This window comes from Salmo salar, chromosome 04 (assembly GCF_965601325.2).
Source record: "Salmo salar chromosome 04, fSalSal1, whole genome shotgun sequence".
NCBI classification, from domain to species: Eukaryota; Metazoa; Chordata; class Actinopteri; order Salmoniformes; family Salmonidae; genus Salmo; species Salmo salar.
In genome coordinates this window covers 95,392,857-95,419,643 of record NC_138294.1, presented here as the reverse complement: position 1 = coordinate 95,419,643, position 26,787 = coordinate 95,392,857, and the positions used below count along the sequence as shown (strand labels likewise).

Below are 26,787 nucleotides of genomic sequence, written 5' to 3'. Positions count from 1 at the left end.
AAGGAGTAGCATACTACAGACTCCAAACCCTCAGAGAGACACCATGGAGTAGCATACTACAGATTCAAAACCCTCAGAGAGACACCATGGAGTAGCATACTACAGACTCCAAACCCTCAGAGAGACACCATGGAGTAGCATACTACAGACTCCAAACCCTCAGAGAGACAGCAAGGAGTAGCATACTACAGACTCCAAACCCTCAGAGAGACAGCAAGGAGTAGCATACTACAGACTCCAAACCCTCAGAGAGACAGCAAGGAGTAGCATACTACAGACTCCAAACCCTCAGAGAGACAGCAAGGAGTAGCATGCTACAGACTCCAAACCCTCAGAGAGACAGCAAGGAGTAGCATACTACAGACTCCAAACCCTCAGAGAGACAGCAAGGAGTTGCATGCTACAGACTCCAAACCCTCAGAGAGACAGCAAGGAGTAGCATACTACAGACTCCAAACCCTCAGAGAGACAGCAAGGAGTAGCATACTACAGACTCCAAACCCTCAGAGAGACAGCAAGGAGTAGCATACTACAGACTCCAAACCCTCAGAGAGACAGCAAGGAGTAGCATACTACAGACTCCAAACCCTCAGAGAGACACCACACAGCAAGGAGTAGCATGCTACAGACTCCAAACCCTCAGAGAGACAGCAAGGAGTAGCATACTACAGACTCCAAACCCTCAGAGAGACAGCAAGGAGTAGCATACTACAGACTCCAAACCCTCAGAGAGACAGCAAGGAGTAGCATACTACAGACTCCAAACCCTCAGAGAGACAGCAAGGAGTAGCATACTACAGACTCCAAACCCTCAGAGAGACACCACACAGCAAGGAGTAGCATACTACAGACTCCAAACCCTCAGAGAGACACCACACAGCAAGGAGTAGCATGCTACAGACTCCAAACCCTCAGAGGGACAGCAAGGAGTAGCATACTACAGACTCCAAACCCTCAGAGAGACAGCAAGGAGTAGCATACTACAGACTCCAAACCCTCAGAGAGACACCATGGAGTAGCATACTACAGATTCCAAACCCTCAGAGAGACACCATGGAGTAGCATACTACAGACTCCAAACCCTCAGAGAGACACCATGGAGTAGCATACTACAGACTCCAAACCCTCAGAGAGACAGCAAGGAGTAGCATACTACAGACTCCAAACCCTCAGAGAGACAGCAAGGAGTAGCATACTACAGACTCCAAACCCTCAGAGAGACAGCAAGGAGTAGCATACTACAGACTCCAAACCCTCAGAGAGACAGCAAGGAGTAGCATGCTACAGACTCCAAACCCTCAGAGAGACAGCAAGGAGTAGCATACTACAGACTCCAAACCCTCAGAGAGACAGCAAGGAGTAGCATACTACAGACTCCAAACCCTCAGAGAGACAGCAAGGAGTAGCATACTACAGACTCCAAACCCTCAGAGAGACAGCAAGGAGTAGCATACTACAGACTCCAAACCCTCAGAGAGACACCACACAGCAAGGAGTAGCATGCTACAGACTCCAAACCCTCAGAGAGACAGCAAGGAGTAGCATACTACAGACTCCAAACCCTCAGAGAGACAGCAAGGAGTAGCATACTACAGACTCCAAACCCTCAGAGAGACAGCAAGGAGTAGCATACTACAGACTCCAAACCCTCAGAGAGACAGCAAGGAGTAGCATACTACAGACTCCAAACCCTCAGAGAGACACCACACAGCAAGGAGTAGCATGCTACAGACTCCAAACCCTCAGAGAGACAGCAAGGAGTAGCATGCTACAGACTCCAAACCCTCAGAGAGACAGCAAGGAGTAGCATACTACAGACAGGAGTGTGATGTCCTTTCACGTATCAGTAGACTGGAAATAGAAAGTTACTTGTGTTTTAATTGTTGTTTTCTCTCTCCTCCTATCTCTACCCCTTGCCTTTCTCTCTTTCTCTCCATCTCTTTCTCTCCATCTCTCTCTCTCTCTCTCCATCTGCTTCCCCCTCTCTCTATATCTCTCTATCTATCTATCTATCTCTATCTCTATCTCTATCTCTATCTCTATCTCTGTCTCTGTCTCTGTCTCTGTCTCTCTGTCTCTCTGTCTCTCTGTCTCTCTGTCTCTCTGTCTCTCTCCCCAGCTCCCTAACATGTTTGGCAATCTGCGTTCTACATTCATTGCTCTGATGATCGGCTCCTACGCTTCCTCTGCTGTCACCTTCCCTGGAGTCAAGGTAACACACACACACACACAATTGTTTTACTATCCAAACAATTAATGAGTTATAGACTAGGCAAGTCAGTTAAGAACAAATTCTTATTTACAATGACGGTCTACACCGGCCAAACCCTAACCAGGACAACGATGGGCCAATTGTGCGCCACCCTATGGGACTCCAAATCACAGCTGGTTGTGATACAGGAAACATCGACAACAATAACTGTAATGGATCACCTAGGAAACAACAGCAACTGTTATAGATCACCTAGGATACAACAACAACAACTGTTATAGATCACCTAGGATACAACAACAACTGTTATAGGTCACCTAGGACACAACAACAACTGTTATAGATCACCTAGGACACAACAACAACAACTGTTATAGATCACCTAGGACACAACAACAACAACAACTGTTATAACTTAACTATAACAGTTGTTGTTGTTTCCTAGGTGACCTATAACAGTTGTTGTTGTTGTTGTTGTTGTTGTATCCTAGGTGATCTATGACCTTGGTGTGACCTTCATCACCATCATGGTTGTCTGGGCAGCGTGTTCCGGCATCGTCTTCTTCAACTGCTTCTTCAACTGGCCCCTGGAACCCTTCCCCGGCCCCGAGGACATGGACTACAGGTACACACACACACACACACACACACACACACACACACACACACACACACACACACACACACACACACACACACACACACACACACACACACACACACACACACAACACACACAACACACACAACACACACACACACACACACACACACACACACACACACACACACACACACACACACACACCAGGCCCGAGGACATGGACTACAGGTACACACATAGTAGTAACAGTAATACCAGCCATTAGGGGGGCTACATGTGCAGTATTTTCCATCAGTGTGAGGGTAGGGTAGGCTGTATGTTCATGTAATGAGCAGTAGTATGTATTGTACTGTTAAAGGTCAAGCTCCAGGTCAGCTCAGGAATGTTTAACTGTACTGTGTTACATTTACACTGGAATAACGTGACTCTCTCTTCCTTCCTCCATCCCTCGCCCTCCCTCCCTCCCTCCCTCCCTGTCTCCCCTCCCTCCCTAGTGTGAAGGTAAAGTTCAGTTGGCTGGGTTTTGACCATAAGATCACAGGAAAGCAGTTCTACCATCAGGTGACCACAGTGGGGAAGCGTCTGAGTGTGAGCAGCAACCCGAAGGAGAAAGAGCTGGCCACTAAGGATGGACACAAACTCTGTCTCTCAACCATGGACCTGGAGGTCAGCAAAAAACCCAATGAGGAATGTAAGGACCCAGCTCGTATCTTTATACAACATTACACAATGTGGCCTCCCGAGTGGCGCAGTGGTCTAAGGCACTGCATCGCAGTGCTTGAAGTGTCACCACAGACCCGGGTTTCGAATCCCAGGCTGTGTCATAACCGGCCGTGACCGGGAGTACAATAGGGTGGCACACAATTGTGCCCAGCGTAGTCCGGGTTAGTGGAGGGTTTGGCCGGGGAGGCTTTACTTGGCTCAACGCGTTATAGCGACTCCTTGTGGCGGGCCGGGCGCCTACAGGCTGACTTCGGTCATCAGTTAAATGGTGTTTCCTCCGAAACACATTAGTGCGGCTGATTTCCGGGTTAAGCAGGCGGGCGTTAAGAAACGCGGTTTGGTGGGTCATGTTTCAGAGGACGCATGACTCCACCATCGCCTCTCCCGAGCCCGTTGGGGAGTTGCAGCGATGAGACAAGATCGTAAGTGGATATGACGAAATTGGGGAGGAAAAAAAAGGAGGTAAAACACAACAACGAAACAGAAAAACATGTTTTAAAACAAAACAGCCAACTGCCAAAATACAGGAAACACCAGCATAAAGTGTCTTAATAGGGCGTTGGGGCACCACGAGCCAGAACAGATTCAACGCACCTTGGCATAGATTCTACAAGTGTCTGTAACTCTATTGGAGGGATGCGACACCATTCTTCCTGGAGCAATTCCCCATCATTTGTAGTTTTGTTGATGGTGGTGGCAAATGCTGTCTCAGACCCCGCTCCAGAATCTCCCATAAGTGTTCAAGTGGGTTGAGATCTGGTGACTGAGACGGCAATGGTATATGGTTTACATTGTTTTCATGTTCATCAAACCCTTCAGTGACCACTCATGCCCTGTGGATGGGGCATTGTCACTAACCCTAACCCAAACATCTCTTCTCTACCTCCGCTTCTCTCCTTCAGCCCAGTCATTCATGCAGAGCATCATCAGCCCTCTCTTCATCCTCTCTCTGGTCACCATGTCCATCACTCAGCTCCGTCTCATCTTCTACATGGGAGCCATGAACAACATCCTGGAGGCCCTCAGCGATGGAGACCTCAACACTGGTGGGTACTGCTGCTAGGGCTGGGTGAGCTATGAACAGCATCCTGGAGATCCTCAACACTGGTGGGTACTGCTGCTAGGGCTGGGTGAGCTATGAACAGCATCCTGGAGATCCTCAACACTGGTGGGTACTGCTGCTAGGGCTGGGTGAGCCATGAACCACATCCTGGAGGCCTCAACACTGGTGGGTACTGCTGTTAGGGCTGGGTGAGCCATGAACAGCATCCTGGAGATCCTCAACACTGGTGGGTACTGCTGCTAGGGCTGGGTGAGCTATGAACCACATCCTGGAGGCCTCAACACTGGTGGGTACTGCTGCTAGGGCTGGGTGAGCTATGAACCACATCCTGGAGGCCTCAACACTGGTGGGTACTGCTGCTAGGGCTGGGTGAGCTATGAACCACATCCTGGAGGCCTCAACACTGGTGGGTACTGCTGCTAGGGCTGGGTGAGCCATGAACCACATCCTGGAGATCCTCAACACTGGTGGGTACTGCTGCTAGGGCTGGGTGAGCCATGAACCACATCCTGGAGGCCTCAACACTGGTGGGTACTGCTGCTAGGGCTGGGTGAGCCATGAACCACATCCTGGAGGCCTCAACACTGGTGGGTACTGCTGTTAGGGCTGGGTGAGCTATGAACCACATCCTGGAGATCCTCAACACTGGTGGGTACTGCTGCTAGGGCTGGGTGAGCCATGAACCACATCCTGGAGGCCTCAACACTGGTGGGTACTGCTGCTAGGGCTGGGTGAGCCATGAACCACATCCTGGAGATCCTCAACACTGGTGGGTACTGCTGCTAGGGCTGGGTGAGCCATGAACCACATCCTGGAGGCCTCAACACTGGTGGGTACTGCTGCTAGGGCTGGGTGAGCCATGAACCACATCCTGGAGGCCTCAACACTGGTGGGTACTGCTGTTAGGGCTGGGTGAGCTATGAACCACATCCTGGAGATCCTCAACACTGGTGGGTACTGCTGCTAGGGCTGGGTGAGCCATGAACCACATCCTGGAGGCCTCAACACTGGTGGGTACTGCTGCTAGGGCTGGGTGAGCTATGAACCACATCCTGGAGATCCTCAACACTGGTGGGTACTGCTGCTAGGGCTGGGTGAGCTATGAACCACATCCTGGAGGCCTCAACACTGGTGGGTACTGCTGCTAGGGCTGGGTGAGCTATGAACCACATCCTGGAGATCCTCAACACTGGTGGGTACTGCTGCTAGGGCTGGGTGAGCTATGAACCACATCCTGGAGGCCTCAACACTGGTGGGTACTGCTGCTAGGGCTGGGTGAGCCATGAACCACATCCTGGAGGCCTCAACACTGGTGGGTACTGCTGCTAGGGCTGGGTGAGCTATGAACCACATCCTGGAGGCCTCAACACTGGTGGGTACTGCTGCTAGGGCTGGGTGAGCTATGAACCACATCCTGGAGGCCTCAACACTGGTGGGTACCCCATATGGAAAAGAATCATGACAATCAAATGAGAATGTTGTATGGTAGAAGAAGATTATTTTAACAAAAATCGAATATGTAATCTGGTTAGGATCTGGTGAGATATGTTTGCCATGTATGTCAGTGGTGTCATTGTATATGTGTTTTCTACATACAGTACCAGTCAGAGGTTTGATCACACCTACCCATTCCAGGGGTTTTCTTTATTTTTACTATTTTCTACATTGTAGAATAATAGTGAAGACATCAAAACTATGAAATAACACATATGGAATCATGTAGTAACCAAAAAAATTGTAAACAAATCGAAATATATTTTATATTTGAGATTCTTCAAAGTAGCCACCCTTTGCCTTGATGACAGCTTTGCACACTCTTGACATTCTCTCAACCAGCTTCATGAGGAATGCTTTTCCAACAGTCTTGAAGGAGTTGCTGAGGACTTGTGTGTGTTTTAAAATGCACCTCTCTTCTTTTCCTCCTCCCTCTGCTCTTTCTCTCTCCTGTAGTGGAGAGAATGGAAGTTGGTAAGACTGCAGGCTTATTGGAATAGACTAGTATATATACCATCTAACCCTATTGGACTAGACCAGTAGATATACCATCTAACCCTATTGGACGAGATATAACATCTAACCCTATTGGACTTGTCTAGCAGATATACCATCTAACCCTATTGGACTAGATATACCATCTAACCCTATTGGACTAGATATACCATCTAACCCTATTGGACTAGTCTAGCAGATATACCATCTAACCCTATTGGACTAGATATACCATCTAACCCTATTGGACTAGATATACCATCTAACACTATTGGACTAGACTAGTAGATATACCATCTAACCCTATTGGACTAGATATAACATCTAACCCTATTGGACTAGATATAACATCTAACCCTATTGGACTTGTCTAGTAGATATAACATCTAACCCTATTGGACTAGATATACCATCTAAAACTATTGGACTAGTCTAGTAGATATACCATCTAACCCTATTGGACTAGACTAGTAGATATAACATCTAACCCTATTGGACTAGTCTAGTAGATATACCATCTAACCCTATTGGACTAGATATACCATCTAACCCTATTGGACTAGATATACCATCTAACCCTATTGGACTAGATGTACCATCTAACCCTATTGGACTAGACTAGTAGATATACCATCTAAACCTATTGGACTAGTCTAGTAGATATACCATCTAACACTATTGGACTAGATATACCATCTAACCCTATTGGACTAGTCTAGTAGATATACCATCTAACCCTATTGGACTAGACTAGTAGATATACCATCTAACCCTATTGGACTAGACTAGTAGATATACCATCTAACCCTATTGGACTAGACCAGTAGATATACCATCTAACCCTATTGGACTAGATATACAATCTAACCCTATTGGACTAGATATACCATCTAACCCTATTGGACTAGTCTAGTAGATATACCATCTAACCCTATTGGACTAGACTAGTAGATAAACCATCTAACCCTATTGGACTAGATATACCATCTAACCCTATTGGACTAGACTAGTAGATATACCATCTAACCCTATTGGACTAGTCTAGTAGATATACCATCTAACCCTATTGGACTAGACTAGTAGATATACCATCTAACCCTATTGGACTAGTGAAGTAGATATACCATCTAACCCTATTGGACTAGACTAGTAGATATACCATCTAACCCTATTGGACTAGTCTAGTAGATATACCATCTAACCCTATTGGACTAGATATACCATCTAACCCTATTGGACTAGACTAGTAGATATACCATCTAACCCTATTGGACTAGATATACCATTTAACCCTATTGGACTAGACTAGTAGATATACCATCTAACACTATTGGACTAGATATACCATCTAACCCTATTGGACTAGACTAGTAGATATACCATCTAACACTATTGGACTAGATATACCATCTAACCCTATTGGACTAGACTAGTAGATATAACATCTAACCCTATTGGACTAGATATACCATTTAACCCTATTGGACTAGACTAGTAGATATACCATCTAACACTATTGGACTAGATATACCATCTAACCCTATTGGACTAGACTAGTAGATATAACATCTAACCCTATTGGACTAGATATACCATCTAACCCTATTGGACTAGATATACCATCTAACCCTATTGGACTAGACTAGTAGATATAACATCTAACCCTATTGGACTAGTCTAGTAGATATACCATCTAACCCTATTGGACTAGATATAACATCTAACCCTATTGGACTAGACTAGTAGATATACCATCTAACCCTATTGGACTTGATATACCATCTAACCCTATTGGACTAGATATAACATCTAACCCTATTGGACTAGACTAGTAGATATACCATCTAACCCTATTGGACTAGATATACCATCTAACCCTATTGGACTAGATATAACATCTAACCCTATTGGACTAGACTAGTAGATATACAATCTAACCCTATTGGACTAGACTAGTAGATATACCATCTAACCCTATTCAACTAGATATACCATCTAACTCTATTGGACTAGTCTAGTAGATATACCATCTAACCCTATTGGACTAGATATACCATTTAACCCTATTGGACTAGACTAGTAGATATACCATCTAACACTATTGGACTAGATATACCATCTAACCCTATTGGACTAGACTAGTAGATATAACATCTAACCCTATTGGACTAGATATACCATCTAACCCTATTGGACTAGATATACCATCTAACCCTATTGGACTAGACTAGTAGATATAACATCTAACCCTATTGGACTAGTCTAGTAGATATACCATCTAACCCTATTGGACTAGATATACCATCTAACCCTATTGGACTTGTCTAGTAGATATACCATCTAACCCTATTGGAGTAGTCTAGTAGATATACCATCTAACCCTATTGGACTAGATATACCATCTAACCCTATTGGACTTGTCTAGTAGATATACCATCTAACCCTACTGGACTAGATATAACATCTAACCCTATTGGACTAGATATACCATCTAACCCTATTGGACTAGACTAGTAGATATACCATCTAACCCTATTGGACTAGATATACCATTTAACCCTATTGGACTTGTCTAGTAGATATACCATCTAACCCTATTGGACTAGATATAACATCTAACCCTATTGGACTAGATATACCATCTAACCCTATTGGACTAGTCTAGTAGATATACCATCTAACCCTATTGGACTAGACTAGTAGATATACAATCTAACCCTATTGGACTAGTCTAGTAGATATACCATCTAACCCTATTGGACTAGATATACCATCTAACCCTATTGGACTAGACTAGTAGATATAACATCTAACCCTTTTGGACTAGTCTAGTAGATATACCATCTAACCCTATTGGACTAGATATACCATCTAACCCTATTGGACTTGTCTAGTAGATATACCATCTAACCCTATTGGACTAGATATAACATCTAACCCTATTGGACTAGATATACCATCTAACCCTATTGGACTAGACTAGTAGATATACCATCTAACCCTATTGGACTAGTCTAGTAGATATACCATCTAACCCTATTGGACTAGACTAGTAGATATACAATCTAACCCTATTGGACTAGTCTAGTAGATATACCATCTAACCCTATTGGACTAGATATACCATCTAACCCTATTGGACTAGACTAGTAGATATACCATCTAACCCTTTTGGACTAGTCTAGTAGATATACCATCTAACCCTATTGGACTAGATATACCATCTAACCCTATTGGACTAGTCTAGTAGATATACCATCTAACCCTATTGGACTAGATATACCATCTAACCCTATTGGACTAGACTAGTATATATACCATCTAACCCTTTTGGACTAGACTAGTAGATATACCATCTAACCCTATTGGACTAGTCTAGTAGATATACCATCTAACCCTATTGGACTAGATATACCATCTAACCCTATTGGACTTGTCTAGTAGATATACCATCTAACCCTATTGGACTAGACTAGTAGATATACCATCTAACCCTATTGGACTAGTCTAGTAGATATACCATCTAACCCTATTGGACTAGATATACCATCTAACCCTATTGGACTAGAGATACCATCTAACCCTATTGGACTAGATATACCATCTAACCCTATTGGACTAGATATAACATCTAACCCTATTGGACTAGACTAGTAGATATACCATCTAACCCTATTGGCCTAGATATACCATCTAACCCTATTGGACTAGACTAGTAGATATAACATCTAACCCTATTGGACTAGATATACCATCTAACCCTATTGGACTAGACTAGTAGATATACCATCTAACCCTATTGGACTAGATATACCATCTAACCCTATTGGACTAGATATACCATCTAACCCTATTGGACTAGATATACCATCTAACTCTATTGGACTAGACTAGTAGATATACAATCTAACCCTATTGGACTAGACTAGTAGATATACCATCTAACCCTATTGGACTAGATATACCATCTAACCCTATTGGACTAGATGTACCATCTAACCCTATTGGACTAGATGTACCATCTAACCCTATGGGACTAGATATAACATCTAACCCTATTGGACTAGACTAGTAGATATAACATCTAACCCTATTGGACTAGATATACCATCTAACCCTATTGGACTAGACTAGTAGATATACCATCTAACCCTATTGGACTAGTCTAGTAGATATACCATCTAACCCTATTGGACTAGACTAGTAGATATACCATCTAACCCTATTGGACTAGACTAGTAGATATACCATCTAACCCTATTGGACTTATACCATCTAACCCTATTGGACTAGTCTAGTAGATATACCATCTAACCCTATTGGACTAGTCTAGTAGATATACCATCTAACACTAGCCTCGGTCTGTCTCTTAGCTTCCCTAGCCTCATCTAAGACTAGCCTGTCTCTTAGCTTCCTTAGCCTCACCTAAAACTACCCTGTCTGTCTCTTAGCTTCCCTGTTGTTAGCTACTGTCTCGGTTGTAAAGACTGCTAACATGTAATAGTGCAGAGTAGCCAACCATCTTGTGGAGAGCTACCCTGCTGCAGGGTTTTGTTCCAGCCCTGCTCTAACACACCTCATTCTACTCATCAGCTAATGATCTCTAACAGCTGAATCAGGTGTGTTACAGCAGGGCAGGAGCAAAAGCCTGCACACTCAGTAGGTCTCCACAGGGAGGGTTGGCTACCTCTGCTTTAACCTTATCTTACTGTGTTAGGTACTGCTAGCATTAAACCCTATCCTTAGGCGTGACCAGTTAACCTTAGCTTACCGTGTTAGGTACTGCTAGCATTAAACCCTATCCTTAGGCGTGACCAGTTAACCTTAGCTTACCGTGTTAGGTACTGCTAGCATTAAACCCTATCCTTAGGCGTGACCAGTTAACCTTAGCTTACCGTGTTAGGTACTGCTAGCATTAAACCCTATCCTTAGGCGTGACCAGTTAACCTTAGCTTACCGTGTTAGGTACTGCTAGCATTAAACCCTATCCTTAGGCGTGACCAGTTAACCTTAGCTTACTGTATTAGGTACTGCTAGCATTAAACCCTATCCTTAGGCGTGACCAGTTAACCTTTGCTTACCGTGTTAGGTACTGCTAGCATTAAACCCTATCCTTAGGCGTAACCAGTTAACCTTAGCTTACCGTGTTAGGTACTGCTAGCATTAAACCCTAGCCTTAGGGGTGACCAGTTTACATTTTTACATTTTAGTCATTTAGCAGACGCTCTTATCCAGAGCGACTTACAGTAGTGAATGCATACATTTCATACATTATTTTTATTTATTTATTTATTTTATTTATTTTTTTTTTCCTGTGCTGGCCCCCCGTGGGAATCGAACCCACAACCCTGGCGTTGCAAACACCATGCTCTACCAACTGAGCTACAGGGAAGGCCACAACTTCCGCAGTTAACCTTAGCTTACCGTGTTAGGTACTTCTAGCATTAAACCCTAGCCTTAGGCGTGACCAGTTAACCTTATCTTACTGTGTTAGGTACTGCTAGCATTAAACCCTATCCTTGACCAGTTAACCTTAGCTTACCATGTTAGGTACTGCTAGCATTAAACACTAGCCTTAGGCGTGACCAGTTAACCTTAGCGCGATGCTAAACCTTAGGGCTCTGTTGAATCCATATTGCGGAAGTTCAGCTCTAAAGCCCAATTGAAATTTAAGGGCAATGTTCTCGCATTGGCCGAGACTTTATTCAAGGTAATTGCTGAATATGTCAGCTCAATCGGATATTCTATAGCTATAGCAAATGCTATTAGCATTTCACCATAGCTTTGTGATGACTGTGATATTTACCTTCGTCCTTCAACTTTAGCATTAACCTTAACCATGTAATAGTTATCGTTGTTACTATTGGTTAGCTTCATAACCATGACACTAGCTGTGTATAATGCAACCGCATTAGCATCAACCTTAGCCTCTGTGTTTACTGTGTTGTTGCTGTACTTCTCCCCCATAGAGATAGATAGAGGACTCGTCTTTGTATCTGTGCCATTATAGTGTCCGTGACAGCCTGGGCAGCGCCATTGAGGCTATCGACCATTATGACGTTGTCAACAACAACAACAAAAAATCACGATTGGCTGTTCCCTTTTGGTGACCCGGTTGAACCAGGAGGGGTCAGCCAATGAAGTTGGAAGTCCCACCCAGTTGATGACATTAAAATTGTGGAAGCCCTCAATGGTGCTGCCATGTCCTTTTGGTCACTAGAGACCTCTATATTCTCTATGTTCTCCCCCAACCTAGCCCAGTCCTTGACTGTCCCTGCCCTGAGCTAAACCAATACTAGGTAGCTGCTCGTCTATCATCAGTTACTAGATCTACTACTCATTAACTTACTACCGTAGTCATTAATGCAAAAACCCAGGAACTCTATGGATTAACATGGAATAGGTATTTATTAGACTGGCTAATAATCTGTTGTCTCTCTCTCTCTCCCCCCCCCTCTCTCTCTCTCTCGCTCTTCTCTCTGTGTTTCTATCCTCTCCCCCTCTCTCTCTCTCGCTCTCTCTGTCCTCTCCCCTCTCTCCCTCTCTCTCTCTGTCCTCTCCCCTCTCTCCCTCCCTCTCTCTCTCTCTCTCTCTCTCTCTCTCTCCCTCTCTCTCTCTCTCTCTCTGTCCCCTCTCTCTCTCTCTCTCTCTCTCTCTCTCTCTCTCTCTCTCTCTCTCTCCCTCCTCCCTCCTCTCTCCTCCCTCCTCTCTCCACAGTCAGTTTGTACTCCTCTATCTTCGGCATGCTGCAGCTACTATGTCTGATGACGACCCCTGTGATTGGTCAGATTATGGACTGGAAGCTGAAGGACTGTGAAGATGCAGAGGGGGAGGAGGAACCGTGCAGCAAGTAAGTTAATACATCCCCTATACCTTACATCCCCTATACCTTACGTCCCCTATACCTTACAACCCCTATACCTTACATCCCCTATACCTTACATCCCCTATACCTTACAACCCCTATACCTTACAACCCCTATACCTTACATCCCCTATACCTTACATCTTAAGCCCTATAGCTTACATCTCCTATACCTTACATCTCCTATACCTTACATCTTAACTCCTATACCTTACATCTTAACTCCTATACCTTACAACCCCTATACCTTACATCCCCTATACCTTACAACCCCTATACCTTACATCCCCTATACCTTACATCCCCTATACCTTACATCTGAACTCCTATACCTTACATCCCCTATACCTTACATCCCCTATACCTTACATCTCCTATACCTTACATCTCCTATACCTTACATCTCCTATACCTTACATCTCCTATACCTTACATCTGAACCCCTATACCTTACATCCCCTATACCTTACATCTGAACCCCTATACCTTACATCCCCTATACCTTACATCTCCTATACCTTACATCTCCTATACCTTACATCTCCTATACCTTACATCTCCTATACCTTACATCTCCTATACCTTACAAGCCCTATATCTTACATCCCCTATACCTTACATCCCCTATACCTTACATCCCCTATACCTTACATCTGAACTCCTATACCTTACATCTGAACCCCTATACCTTACATCCCCTATACCTTACATCCCCTATACCTTACAACCCCTATACCTTACATCCCCTATACCTTACATCCCCTATACCTTACATCCCCTATACCTTACATCCCCTATACCTTACATCCCCTATACCATACATCTGAACTCCTATACCTTACATCTGAACCCCTATACCTTACATCCCCTATACCTTACATCCCCTATACCTTACAACCCCTATACCTTACAACCCCTAGGCCCTACAACCCCTATACCTTACAACCCCTAGGCCCTACAACCCCTATACCTTACAACCCCTAGGCCCTACAACCCCTAGGCCCTACAACCCCTAGGCCCTACAACCCCTAGGCCCTACAACCCCTAGGCCCTACATAAAGTTTCAGAGGGCACAAAGATCATACCCCCCAAAACATTCTAATTTACAATAAAAGTGACTCCAAAATCACAATACATTATTCACCATTGGGCACAACAAGCAAAACAGCCAGAAAATGCATCCAGCAAGTTTGTAGAGTCACAAGCTTGGTGTAGACATTGAGTGCTAGGAATGTGGGACCAATTACTAAACTTTTGACTACTTGAATAAACTATAAGTTAATTTGTTCAAATACTTATGACACCTTCAAGTGGGGGGGAGGAGAATATACATAAAGTGCTTTCATTTCATTTAAATGATCAAACAAATGCTGTAGTATAGCCAGCCATCATAGTAAGTTAAGTCACTAGCAAGTAACCCTTCCCCTCTATGGGGATCTGTGAGGTTTGGATAAGGGGTGATGAGGGGGTGATCTGTTGATAACATGAGGTTTGGATAAGAGTTGGGCTTAAGGGTTGATCAGGGGGTGATCTGTTGATAACATGAGGTTTGGATAAGAGTTGGGCTTAAGGGTTGATGAGGGGGTGATCTGTTGATAACATGAGGTTTGGATAAGAGTTGGGCTTAAGGGTTGATGAGGGGGTGATCTGTTGATAACATGAGGTTTGGATAAGAGTTGGGCTTAAGGGGTGATGAGGGGGTGATCTGTTGATAACATGAGGTTTGGATAAGAGTTGGGCTTAAGGGTTGATGAGGGGGTGATCTCTTGATAACATGAGGTTTGGATAAGAGTTGGGCTTAAGGGTTGATGAGGGGGTGATCTGTTGATAACATGAGGTTTGGATAAGAGTTGGGCTTAAGGGTTGATGAGGGGGTGATCTGTTGATAACATGAGGTTTGGATAAGAGTTGGGCTTAAGGGTTGATGAGGGGGTGATCTGTTGATAACATGATGTCTGTGTGATGGGATGTTGGGACTAGGATCAGACCTCATCTCCCCTCTCTAACCCTAACCTCATCAGGGACCAGCTCAAGGCCAAGCCCAGAGACAGACAGATCCAGAAGGTGACCAATGCAATGCGAGCGTTCATCCTGACCAACGTCCTATTGGTGGGATTCGGCATCACCTGCCTAGTGCCCAACCTCCCACTGCAGGTAAGTGCTCCATCAAGCTATCACTCAAACTAGTCCCCGCCTCCTCACCTTTTCCTGGCCAATCAGCAGTAGCTGTCCAAGACCAAAATTGGTGACAGCTGATGTAGGAATGAGATGTGAGTGGTGCTCTGTCGCCACCTATAGGCCTTTAAATGGATCTACAGCTAGACACCACCACCACTACTCTCTATAGCAGACAGCATCATACCCTAGCCCCTACACCAGGCCTGGGCAAAGGCCAGCATCACACCCTAGCCCCTACACCAGGCCTGGGCAAAGGCCAGCATCACACCCTAGCCCCTACACCAGGCCTGGGCAAAGGCCAGCATCACACCCTAGCCCCTACACCAGGCCTGGGCAAAGGCCAGCATCACACCCTAGCCAGACGGGGGCCGTATGCGGCCCGCGATCTGATTCAATACGGCCCGGGGAATCATGCTCAGATCACATGAAGAATTTGCGATAGTAAAGTTTTTAAAAATGTATTTGTTATTCAAAATTAAAAGCCCGATGAATTCTCGCTTTTGTGTAATGATTTAACGCTTCTGGGACATTTATTTTTGAAAAGCGCGTATAAATAACAACTGCACGAGGACAGACAGTGACAGACACGTCACAGTTACAAATAGCTAGCTAGCTAGAAATTGCGCAAAAAATGTAATTTTTCAAAGAAAAGGAAAGTAGACAATGAATGTAGGGTGTTCCAGCAAGTGTGGACATTTCTTTATTGAGGCATCAGGGAAAGCGGTGTGCTTAGTGTGCAAAGAGAGCATCGCTGTCTAGAAAGACTACAACTTGTCCCGACACTTCCAGACGAAGCATGCGGAGAAATATAGGACTATGTCTTCTGAGCAGAGGGCAAGAGCATCGAAAGTTGCTTTCTCAGCTGCATGGAATTTTCATAAAACTGCATTCAGCAAACAACGGAATTGCGAGAGCTAGCTATGTACTGTCCCACAAAATTGCTAAACACAACAAGCCATTCGCTGAGGGCGAATTCATTAAATAATGTTTAATTGACTCTGCAGCAATACTTTGCCCCCGACAAGAAAGAGCTGTTTGAAAATGTTTCCCTGTCAAGACAAACAGTGACACAGCGTGTTGAGGACATTGCAGAGAATATAGAACCACAGTTGAAAGAAGGTAAAGGATTTCACCTATTCCTCCTCGGCCCTGGATGAGAGCAGTGATGCACGTGACCCGGCGCAGTTGTTGATATTCTTGCGAGGCAAAACCCCATAACCCCATATCCCCATAACCCCAGAACTCCAGAACCCCATAACTCCATAACCCCATAACCCCAGACTTTGAAACTACAGAGGAGTTTGCTTCAGTGCAGTCAACGAAGAGCACAACCACAGGGAAAGATTTATTGGAGGAGGTTAATAAGTTTGTGGCAAAGCTGGGACTGAGTTTTGAGAAGTTATCCAGTGTGACCACTGATGGGTGCCCAAACTAGACAGGAAATAACATTGGCGTTTTGAAAAGGAGACAAGATCAAGTAGCTGAGCTGAACCCAGATCAGAAAAGGATTTTCCTGCATTGCATTATTCATCAGGAAGTGCTCTGGAAATGTGTTCTGAAAATGAGCCGTGTTGTAGATACAGTCACTAAAGTGGTAAACTTCATAAGAGACTAATCTTTAAACCACAGGCAGTTTGTCTCACTGTTGGAAGAGACAGTCATGCAGATCTCCCTTCCCACACGAACGTGAGATGGCTGAGTTTGGGCAAGGTGCTTAAAAGGGTGTGGGACCTTATACTCTAGGACTTTATACCCTAGCACCTTATACCCTAGCACCTTATACCCTAGCACCTTATACCCTAGCACCTTATACCCTAGAATCTTATACCTGAGCTCCTTATACCCTAGCACCTTATACCCTAGCTCCTTATACCCTAGCACCTTATACCCTAGCACCTTATACCCTAGAACCTTATAACCTAGCACCTTATACCCTAGAACCTTATACCCTAGAACCTTATACACTAGAACCTTATACCCTAGCACCTTATACCCTAGCACCTTATACCCTAGAACCTTATACCCTAGCACCTTATACCCTAGCACTTTATACCCTAGCACCTTATACCCTAGAACCTTATACCCTAGCACATTATACCCTAGCACCTTATACCCTAGAACCTTATACCCTAGCACTTTATACCCTAGCACCTTATACCCTAGCTCCTTATACCCTAGCACCTTATACCCTAGCACCTTATACTCTAGAATCTTATACCCTAGCCCTTTATACCCTAGCACCTTATACCCTAGCACCTTATACCCTAGCACCTTATACTCTAGAATCTTATACCCTAGCCCTTTATCCTAGCACTTATCCCTAGCACCTTATACCCAGACCTTATACCAGCACCTTATACCCTAGCACCTTATACCCTAGCACCTTATACCCTAGCACCTTATACCCTAGCACCTTATACCCTAGCACCTTATACCCTAGCACCTTATACCCTAGCACCTTATACCCTAGCACCTTATACCCTAGCACCTTATACCCTAGCACCTTATACCCTAGAACCTTATACCCTAGCACCTTATACCCTAGCACCTTATACCCTAGCACTTTATACCCTAGCACCTTATACCCTAGAACCTTATACCCTAGCACGTTATACCCTAGAACCTTATACCCTAGCACTTTATACCCTAGCACCTTATACCCTAGCTCCTTATACCCTAGCACCTTATACCCTAGCACCTTATACTCTAGAATCTTATACCCTAGCACCTTATACCCTAGCACCTTATACCCTAGCACCTTATACCCTAGCTCCTTATACCCTAGCACCTTATACCCCAGCACCTTATACCCTAGCACTTTATACCCTAGCACCTTATACCCCAGCACCTTATACCCCAGCACTTTATACCCCAGCACCTTATACCCTAGCACCTTATACCCTAGCACCTTATACCCTAGCCCCTTATACCCTAGCCCCTTATACCCTAGCCCCTTATACCCTAGCCCCTTATACCCTAGCCCCTTATACCCTAGCCCCTTATACCCTAGCCCTTTATACCCTAGCACCTTATACCCTAGAACAGTGGTTCCCAAACTTTTTATAGTCCCGTACCCCTTCAAACATTCACCCTCCAGCTGTACCCCTTCAAACATTCACCCTCCAGCTGTACCCCCTCTAGCTCCAGGGTCAGTGTACCCTCAAATGTTGTTTTTTGCCATCATTGTAAGCCTGCCACACACACACACACTATACAATACATTTATTAAACATAAGAATGTGTTTCCGTTTTTGTCACAACCCGGCTCGTGGGAAGTGACAAAGAGCTCTTATAGGACCAGGGCACAAATAATAATATAATAATAATCAATAATTTTGCTCTTTATTTAGCCATCTTACATATAAAACCTTATTTGTTCATCGAAAATAACTCACCACAGGTTAATGAGAAGGGTGTGCTTGAAAGGATGCACATAACTCTGCAATGTTGGGTTGTATTGGAGAGAGTCTCAGTCTTAAATCATTTTCCACACACAGTCTGTGCCTGTATTTAGTTTTCATGCTAGTGAGGGCCGAGAATCCACTCTCACATAGGTATGTGGTTGCAAAGGGCATCAGTGTCTTAACAGCATGATTTGCCAAGGCAGGATACTCTGAGCGCAGCCCTATCCAGAAATCTGGCAGTGGCTTCTGATTTAAATACATTTTCACAGAACCGCTTGTTGCAATTTTGATGAGGCTCTCTTGTTCAGATATCGGTAAGTGGACTGGAGGCAGGGCATGAAAGGGATAACGAATCCAGTTGTTTGTGTCGTCCGTTTCGGGAAAGTACCTGAGTAATTGCTCACCCAATTCACTCAGGTGCTTCACTATGTCACATTTGCCATTGTTCCCGTAAGCTTGAGTTCATTTACACACAAAGAAATCATACAATGATGGAAAGACCTGTGTGTTGTCCTTGTTAATTCAGACAGAGAAGAGCTCCAACTTAATCATAGCCTCAATTGTGTCCCGCACATTGAATATAGTTGCTGAGAGTCCCTGTAATCCTAGATTCAGATCATTCAGGCGATAAAAAACATCACCCAGATGGGCCAGTCGTGTGAGAAACTAGTCATCATGCAAGCGGTCAGACAAGTGAACATTATGGTCAGTGAAGAAAACTTTAAGCTCGTCTCTCAATTCAAAAAAGCATGTCAATACCTTGCCCCTTGATAACCAGCGCACTTCTGTATGTTGTGAAAGCGTTACATGGTCGCTGCCCATATCATTGCATAGTGCAGAAAATACACGAGAGTTCAGGGACCTTTTGCTTTAACAAAGTTAACCATTTTCACTGTAGTGTCCAAAACGTCTTTCAAGCTGTCAGGCATTCCCTTGGCAGTAAGAGCCTCTCGGTGGATGCTGCAGTGGACCCAAGTGGCGTCGGGAGCTCCACTATGTCTCCCTGTCGTGGTTTTTGCTCCATCAGTACAGATACCAACATGAGCAGCAGCTACGTTTGGCTACATACGGACCGTTGGTGGAATTCCCACGAGAGAGTAACGGTTAATGTGATTGGACGTTATTATTTGACTAGGCTTCCTATATTTGACATTGTATTGTTATTTTGCTTAATTTTATTTTTGGCAGTGTAACGAGGCTACTCAGGCGAGATAAAAACCTCACCCAAATGTATAGCCCCGTTGGAAAATATAAATGGAATGTTTGAAAATGTGAAGGAAAAAAAAAGTTAAAATACATAAATATTATGGATAACACAACAACATTATGAATCATATTCAGGGCCACAACAACATTATGAATCATATTCAGGGCCACAACAACATTATGAATCATATTCAGGGCTACAACAACATTATGAATCATATTCAGGGCTACAACAACAACATTATGAATCATATTCAGGGCTACAACAACATTATGAATCATATTCAGGGCTAAAACAACATTATGAATCATATTCAGGGCTACAACAACATTATGAATCATATTCAGGGCCACAACAACATTATGAATCATATTCAGGGCCACAACAACATTATGAATCATATTCAGGGCCACAACAACATTATGAATCATATTCAGGGCTACAACAACATTATGAATCATATTCAGGGCTACAACAACAACATTATGAATCATATTCAGGGCTACAACAACATTATGAATCATATTCAGGGCTAAAACAACATTATGAATCATATTCAGGGCTACAACAACATTATGAATCATATTCAGGGCCACAACAACATTATGAATCATATTCAGGGCCACAACAACATTATGAATCATATTCAGGGCCACAACAACATTATGAATCATATTCAGGGCCACAACAACATTATGAATCATATTCAGGGCCACAACAACATTATGAATCATATTCAGGGCCTACAACAACATTATGAATCATATTCAGGGCTACAACAACAACATTATGAATCATATTCAGGGCTACAACAACATTATGAATCATATTCAGGGCCACAACAACATTATTAATCATTTTCAGGCCTACCACAACAACATTATGAATAATATTCCTTGCCCTAGGCCCTCCTGCAGAGCTGGTGACTGACTGAATTGTCATCTGATGTATTCCTCCTCTCCTCAGATCCTGTCATTTGTCCTCCACACTGTTGTGAGAGGGTTCATCCACTCTGCAACCGGAGGTCTCTACGCTGCTGTGTGAGTACTGGCATCACCCTGGGAGGGTGTGTGTGAGACAGAGTGAGTGAGTGAGTGAGTGAGTGAGTGAGTGAGTGAGTGAGTGAGTGAGTGAGTGAGTGAGTGAGTGAGTGAGTGAGAGTACCTGGTATTACACGAAAGCTGTAAATGGATTGTAATTCTCTCTCTAGGTACCCGTCGTCTCAGTTTGGCAGTCTGACAGGGATGCAGTCTCTGGTGTCTGCTCTGTTTGCTCTGTTCCAGCAGCCGCTCTTCATGGCCATGATGGGCCCTCTGAAGGGAGACCCGCTCTGGGTGAGGATACACACACACAGCGCACGCACTGCGCACACACACATACAGAACACAATCAATCAAATGTCTTTATAAAGACATTTTTACATCAGCAGATGTCACAAAGTGCTGTACAGAAACCCAGCCAGTGTAGGGAGGCTAGCACTGGAGTAATATGATCACATTTTTGGGTTCTAGTCAAGATTCTAGCAGCAGTATTTAGCATTAACTGAAGTTTATTTAGTGCCTCATCCGGGTATCTGGAGAATATAGCATTTCTTGTAGTCTAATCTTCAAGTGACCAAAGCATGAATTAGCTTATCTGCAATAAAACGAAAATTTTTCGATTTTTGAATGTTACAAAGATGGAAAAAGGTTGCTTTTTAAAAATATTTTTCATACAGTATATTCGTCAAAAGAGAGATCAGGGTCCGTAGTAAAGCCGAGGTCTTTCACAAATTTTATTTGAGACGACTGTAGAACCATCAAGACTCATTGCCAGATCTGACAACAGATCTCTTTGTTTCTTGGGACCTAGAACAAGCATCTCAGTTTTGTCCGAGTTTAAACATAAAACATTTACCGCCATCCACTTCATTATGTCTGAAACACAGACTTCCAGGGAAGGCAATTTTGGGGCTTCACTATGTTTCATCTAAATGTACAGCTGTGTGTCGTCTGCATAGCAGTGAAAGTTGACATGTTTCCGAATGACATCACCAAGAGGTAGCATATATATTGAAAACAATAGTGGTCCTAGAATGGAACCTTGAGGAACGCCAAAATGTACAATTGATTTGTAAGGAGACAAACCATCCACAGAGATGAACTGATATCTTTCCGACAGATAAGATCTAAACCAGGCAAGAACTTTTCCGCGTAGACCAATTAGGGTTTCTAATCTCTCCAAAAGAATGTGGTGATCGATGGTGTCAAAAGCAGCACTAAGGTCTAGGAGCACGAGGACAGATGCAGAGCTGTGTTAAAAGGTCATTTACCACCTTCACGAGTGCAGACTCAGTGTTATGATGGTGTCTAAAACCAATCTTCAGGAAGGCAGAGAGATGCTGAGCAACAGCTTTTTCCCACAAAATTTTGAAGAACGGGAGATTTGATATAGGCCAATATTTTTTTTATTTACCGGATCAAGAGGCTTTTTCAGGAGAGGCTTTATTACTGTCACACCCTCTGGTTGTGAGTTTGGTACACATCCAGAGGATATGTTCAACATAGCAGGACCAAGCACAGGAAGTAGCTCTTTCAGTAGTTTAGTTGGAATAAGGTCCAGTAGACAGCTGGAAGGTTTAGAGTTCATGACTATTTTTGTGAATGTGTCAAGAGATACAGGATTAAAAAACTTGAGTCTCTCAATTGATCCGAGGTCCTGTGCAGACGCAGGACAACTGAGTTTGGAGAAATATGCATATTCAAAGAGGAGTCTGCATATTTAAAGAGAAGAATTTGTTTTCTATTTTTGGTATTGCATGGTACTCTCTTTCTAAGCTAGTCGGAAGACTTCTAATTTGGTGGAGCGCCATTTCCGTAAAAACATTCTGGAAGCTTGCTTCAGGGCTCGGGTATTTTCTGTATACTAGGGAGCAAGTTTCTTGCGACAGTTTTTAGAGGTGCGACTGCATCTAGGTATTATGCAAGTTTAAGTTTAGATCTTCGGTTAGGTGGTTAACTGATTTTCGTACTCCGACGTCCTTGGGTAGGTGTAGGGAGTCAGGAAGGGCATCTAGCAATCTTTGGGTTGTCCAAGAATTTATAGCAAGGCTTTTGTTAATCTTTGGTTGGGGTGTAAGCAAATGATTTGTTGCTCTGGGGCAAATGTAATAAGATTGTGGTCCGAAAGTCTTATTGTAACTAAAGTTAACTCTATTTCCCATGGTGCTCTAGGTGAATGTAGGCCTGTTAGGGGTCAGTATGCTGGGCTTCCTGCTGCCTCTGTACCTGGTGTGTTTCAGACGCACACTGCACCGCCGGATACAGGACAGAGACCAGGACTCCAAGATATACCTCAAGATCAACGGGTCCAGCAAACCTGAAGCTTTCGTCTAGAGAGGGAGGAGATGGGAGGAGATGGGAATCTGCAGAGGACACACACACAGATATCTACACACGCCCACACACACACATACGTACACACACACACTTTTGAAGAGACCCATGTAAGACCTTCTCATCTTGTCATGAAAACATACTACCTTGGACAGGCACTACGGACTAAAGAAGAGCAAGAACAAGAGAGAGAGAGGAATAGGCTGTGAAAGGAAAGGGTCATCAGCCCCCCCCCCACTTCTTCTTCTCCTCTCCTCTCATGTTCTCCTCTCATGTTCTCTCATGTTCTCCTCTCTTCTCTTCTCTTCTCTTCTTTTCTCTTCTCTTCTCTTCTCTTCACATATGGTGCTCACTAACCCCCTCCCCCCCTTTCTAGCTCTAAAATTCCTTCCTATGCCTGGTTGTCCCACCTAGCTATCTGCTCTGGGAGGAGTTCAGGGTTGTTAACCATGGTGACAGACAGGGTGGGAGGTGTTCTAGAATGAGGACCATGGTGACAGACAGGGTGGGAGGTGTTCTACAGTTGGTAACCATGGTGACAGACAGGGTGGGAGGTGTTCTACTGTTGGTAACCATGGTGACAGACAAGGTGGGAGGTGTTCTAGGGTTGAGGACCATGGTGACAGACAGGGTGGGAGGTGTTCTACAGTTGGTAACCATGGTGACAGACAGGGTGGGATTTGTTCTACAGTTGGTAACCATGGCGACAGACAGGGTGGGAGGGGTTCTAGGGTTGAGGACCATGGTGACAGACAGGGTGGGAGGTGTTCTACAGTTGGTAACCATGGTGACAGACAGGGTGGGAGGTGTTCTACAGTTGGTAACCATGGTGACAGACAGGGTGAGAGGTGTTCTAGGGTTGAGGACCATGGTGACAGACAGGGTGAGAGGTGTTCTACAGTTGGTAACCATGGTGACAGGCAGGGTGGGAGGTGTTCTACAATTGGTAACCATGGTGACAGAAAGGGTGGGAGGTGTTCTAGGGTTGGTAACCATGGTGACAGACAGGGTGGGAGGTGTTCTAGGGTTGGTAACCATGGTGTCAGACAGGGCGAGATGTGTTCTACAGTTGGTAACCATGGTGACAGACAATGGGGGTGTCACACCTGAACCAGGCTCCCCCGCTCTGGCGCTCGAGGGCGCTAGGCGGCCCACTATTATGCATACCTGTTACCATCATTATGTTCATCTGCGCAATATTGGACTCACCTGGACTCCATTACTTTGTTGATTGCCCCTCTATATCTGTCTGCTCCTCAGTTTGCTCCCCGTGTCAGCATTATTGTTGCTATGTTTTCCCCTGTCCAGACGCTGTCCTTGTTTGTTTCCTGTCTGTTATCCATTAAATGTTCACTCCCTGTACTTGCCTCTCGTCTCCCAGCGTCTGTCCTTACTGGGGAGGTGTTCTAGGTTTGTTAACCATGGTGACAGACAAGGTGGGCGGTGTTCTAGGTCTGGTAACCATGGTGACAGACAAGGTGGGCGGTGTTCTAGGTTTGTTAACCATGGTGACAGACAAGGTGGGCGGTGTTCTAGGTTTGTTAACCATGGTGACAGACAAGGTGGGCGGTGTTCTAGGTCTGGTAACCATGGTGACAGACAAGGTGGGCGGTGTTCTAGGTCTGGTAACCATGGTGACAGACATGGTGGGAGGTGTTCTAGGTTTGTTAACCATGGTGACAGACAAGGTGGGCGGTGTTCTAGGTTTGTTAACCATGGTGACAGACAAGGTGGGCGGTGTTCTAGGTTTGTTAACCATGGTGACAGACAAGGTGGGCGGTGTTCTAGGTCTGGTACCCATGAAGACATACATGTTCGTAGGTGAACTACCTGACACAAACACACCTCATCCACCACCAGCCACCATGGAGACCAACTACCACCAGACACCATGGAGACCATCCACCACCAGCCACCATGGAGACCATCTACCACCAGACACCATGACGACCATCTACCACCAGGCACCATGGAGACCATCCACCACCAGATATCTATTCATCCACCACCAGATATCTATTCATCCACCACCAGACATCATGGAGACCATCCACCACCAGATATCTATTCATCCACCACCAGATATCTATCCATCCACCACCAGATATCTATTCATCCACCACCAGATATCTATTCATCCACCACCAGATATCTATTCATCCACCACCAGATATCTATTCATCCACCACCAGATATCTATTCATCCACCACCAGATATCTATTCATCCACCACCAGATATCTATTCATCCACCACCAGACACCATGGAGACCATCCACCACCAGATATCTATTCATCCACCACCAGATATCTATTCATCCACCACCAGATATCTATTCATCCACCACCAGACACCATGGAGACCATCCACCACCAGATATCTATTCATCCACCACCAGATATCTATCCATCCACCACCAGATATCTATCCATCCACCACCAGATATCTATTCATCCACCACCAGATATCTATTCATCCACCACCAGATATCTATTCATCCACCACCAGATATCTATTCATCCACCACCAGACACCATGGAGACCATCCACCACCAGATATCTATTCATCCACCACCAGATATCTATTCATCCACCACCAGATATCTATCCATCCACCACCAGATATCTATTCATCCACCACCAGATATCTATCCATCCACCACCAGATATCTATTCATCCACCACCAGATATCTATTCATCCCACCAGCCACCCCCCGATATCTATTCATCCACCACCAGATATCTATTCATTCACCACCAGATATCTATTCATCCACCACCAGATATCTATTCATCCACCACCAGACATCATGGAGACCATCCACCACCAGATATCTATTCATCCACCACTGCTATTTATTTTCTGCTTCTTTTTTTTTTTTTTTTTCACCTGATCAACCAGCTGAGCTTCATAAAGATGGTTTTATAAAGATATGGTTTAATATGTGAGAGCTATGATTAGGTTTTATAAAGATATGGTTTAGTATGTGAGAACTATGATTAGGTTTGATATTATGCATTCAGCTCTGTTCCTAAAATAATGGTACTACATTTTCCTCAAGGTTAATATTGTGTCACAAATGGCACCTATTTTCCTATATAACCACTTAAAGCTGTTTCCCTCTATAACCACTTAAAGCAGTTTTCATATATAACCACTTAAAGCA

The 26,787-nt window shown here is 44.3% G+C and overlaps 1 protein-coding gene across 2 annotated transcripts in view; it reads left to right on the top strand.

Annotated features, from left to right (window-relative positions):
- LOC106604056 (large neutral amino acids transporter small subunit 4) overlaps positions 1–24,986 on the top strand; it is a 53,204-nt gene extending 28,218 nt beyond the window's left edge. For both annotated transcript variants that reach the window (XM_045717486.2, XM_045717485.2), the window contains exons 6-14: positions 2,120–2,212; positions 2,704–2,837; positions 3,311–3,507; positions 4,442–4,585; positions 13,309–13,441; positions 15,478–15,610; positions 21,212–21,285; positions 21,456–21,579; positions 23,458–24,986. In XM_045717486.2, the coding sequence (XP_045573442.1) occupies positions 2,120–2,212; positions 2,704–2,837; positions 3,311–3,507; positions 4,442–4,585; positions 13,309–13,441; positions 15,478–15,610; positions 21,212–21,285; positions 21,456–21,579; positions 23,458–23,619 (1,194 nt within the window). In that variant the 3' untranslated portion in view covers positions 23,620–24,986. The remainder of the gene's footprint in view (positions 1–2,119; positions 2,213–2,703; positions 2,838–3,310; positions 3,508–4,441; positions 4,586–13,308; positions 13,442–15,477; positions 15,611–21,211; positions 21,286–21,455; positions 21,580–23,457) is intronic.
- Positions 24,987–26,787: the final 1,801 nt, after the last annotated feature.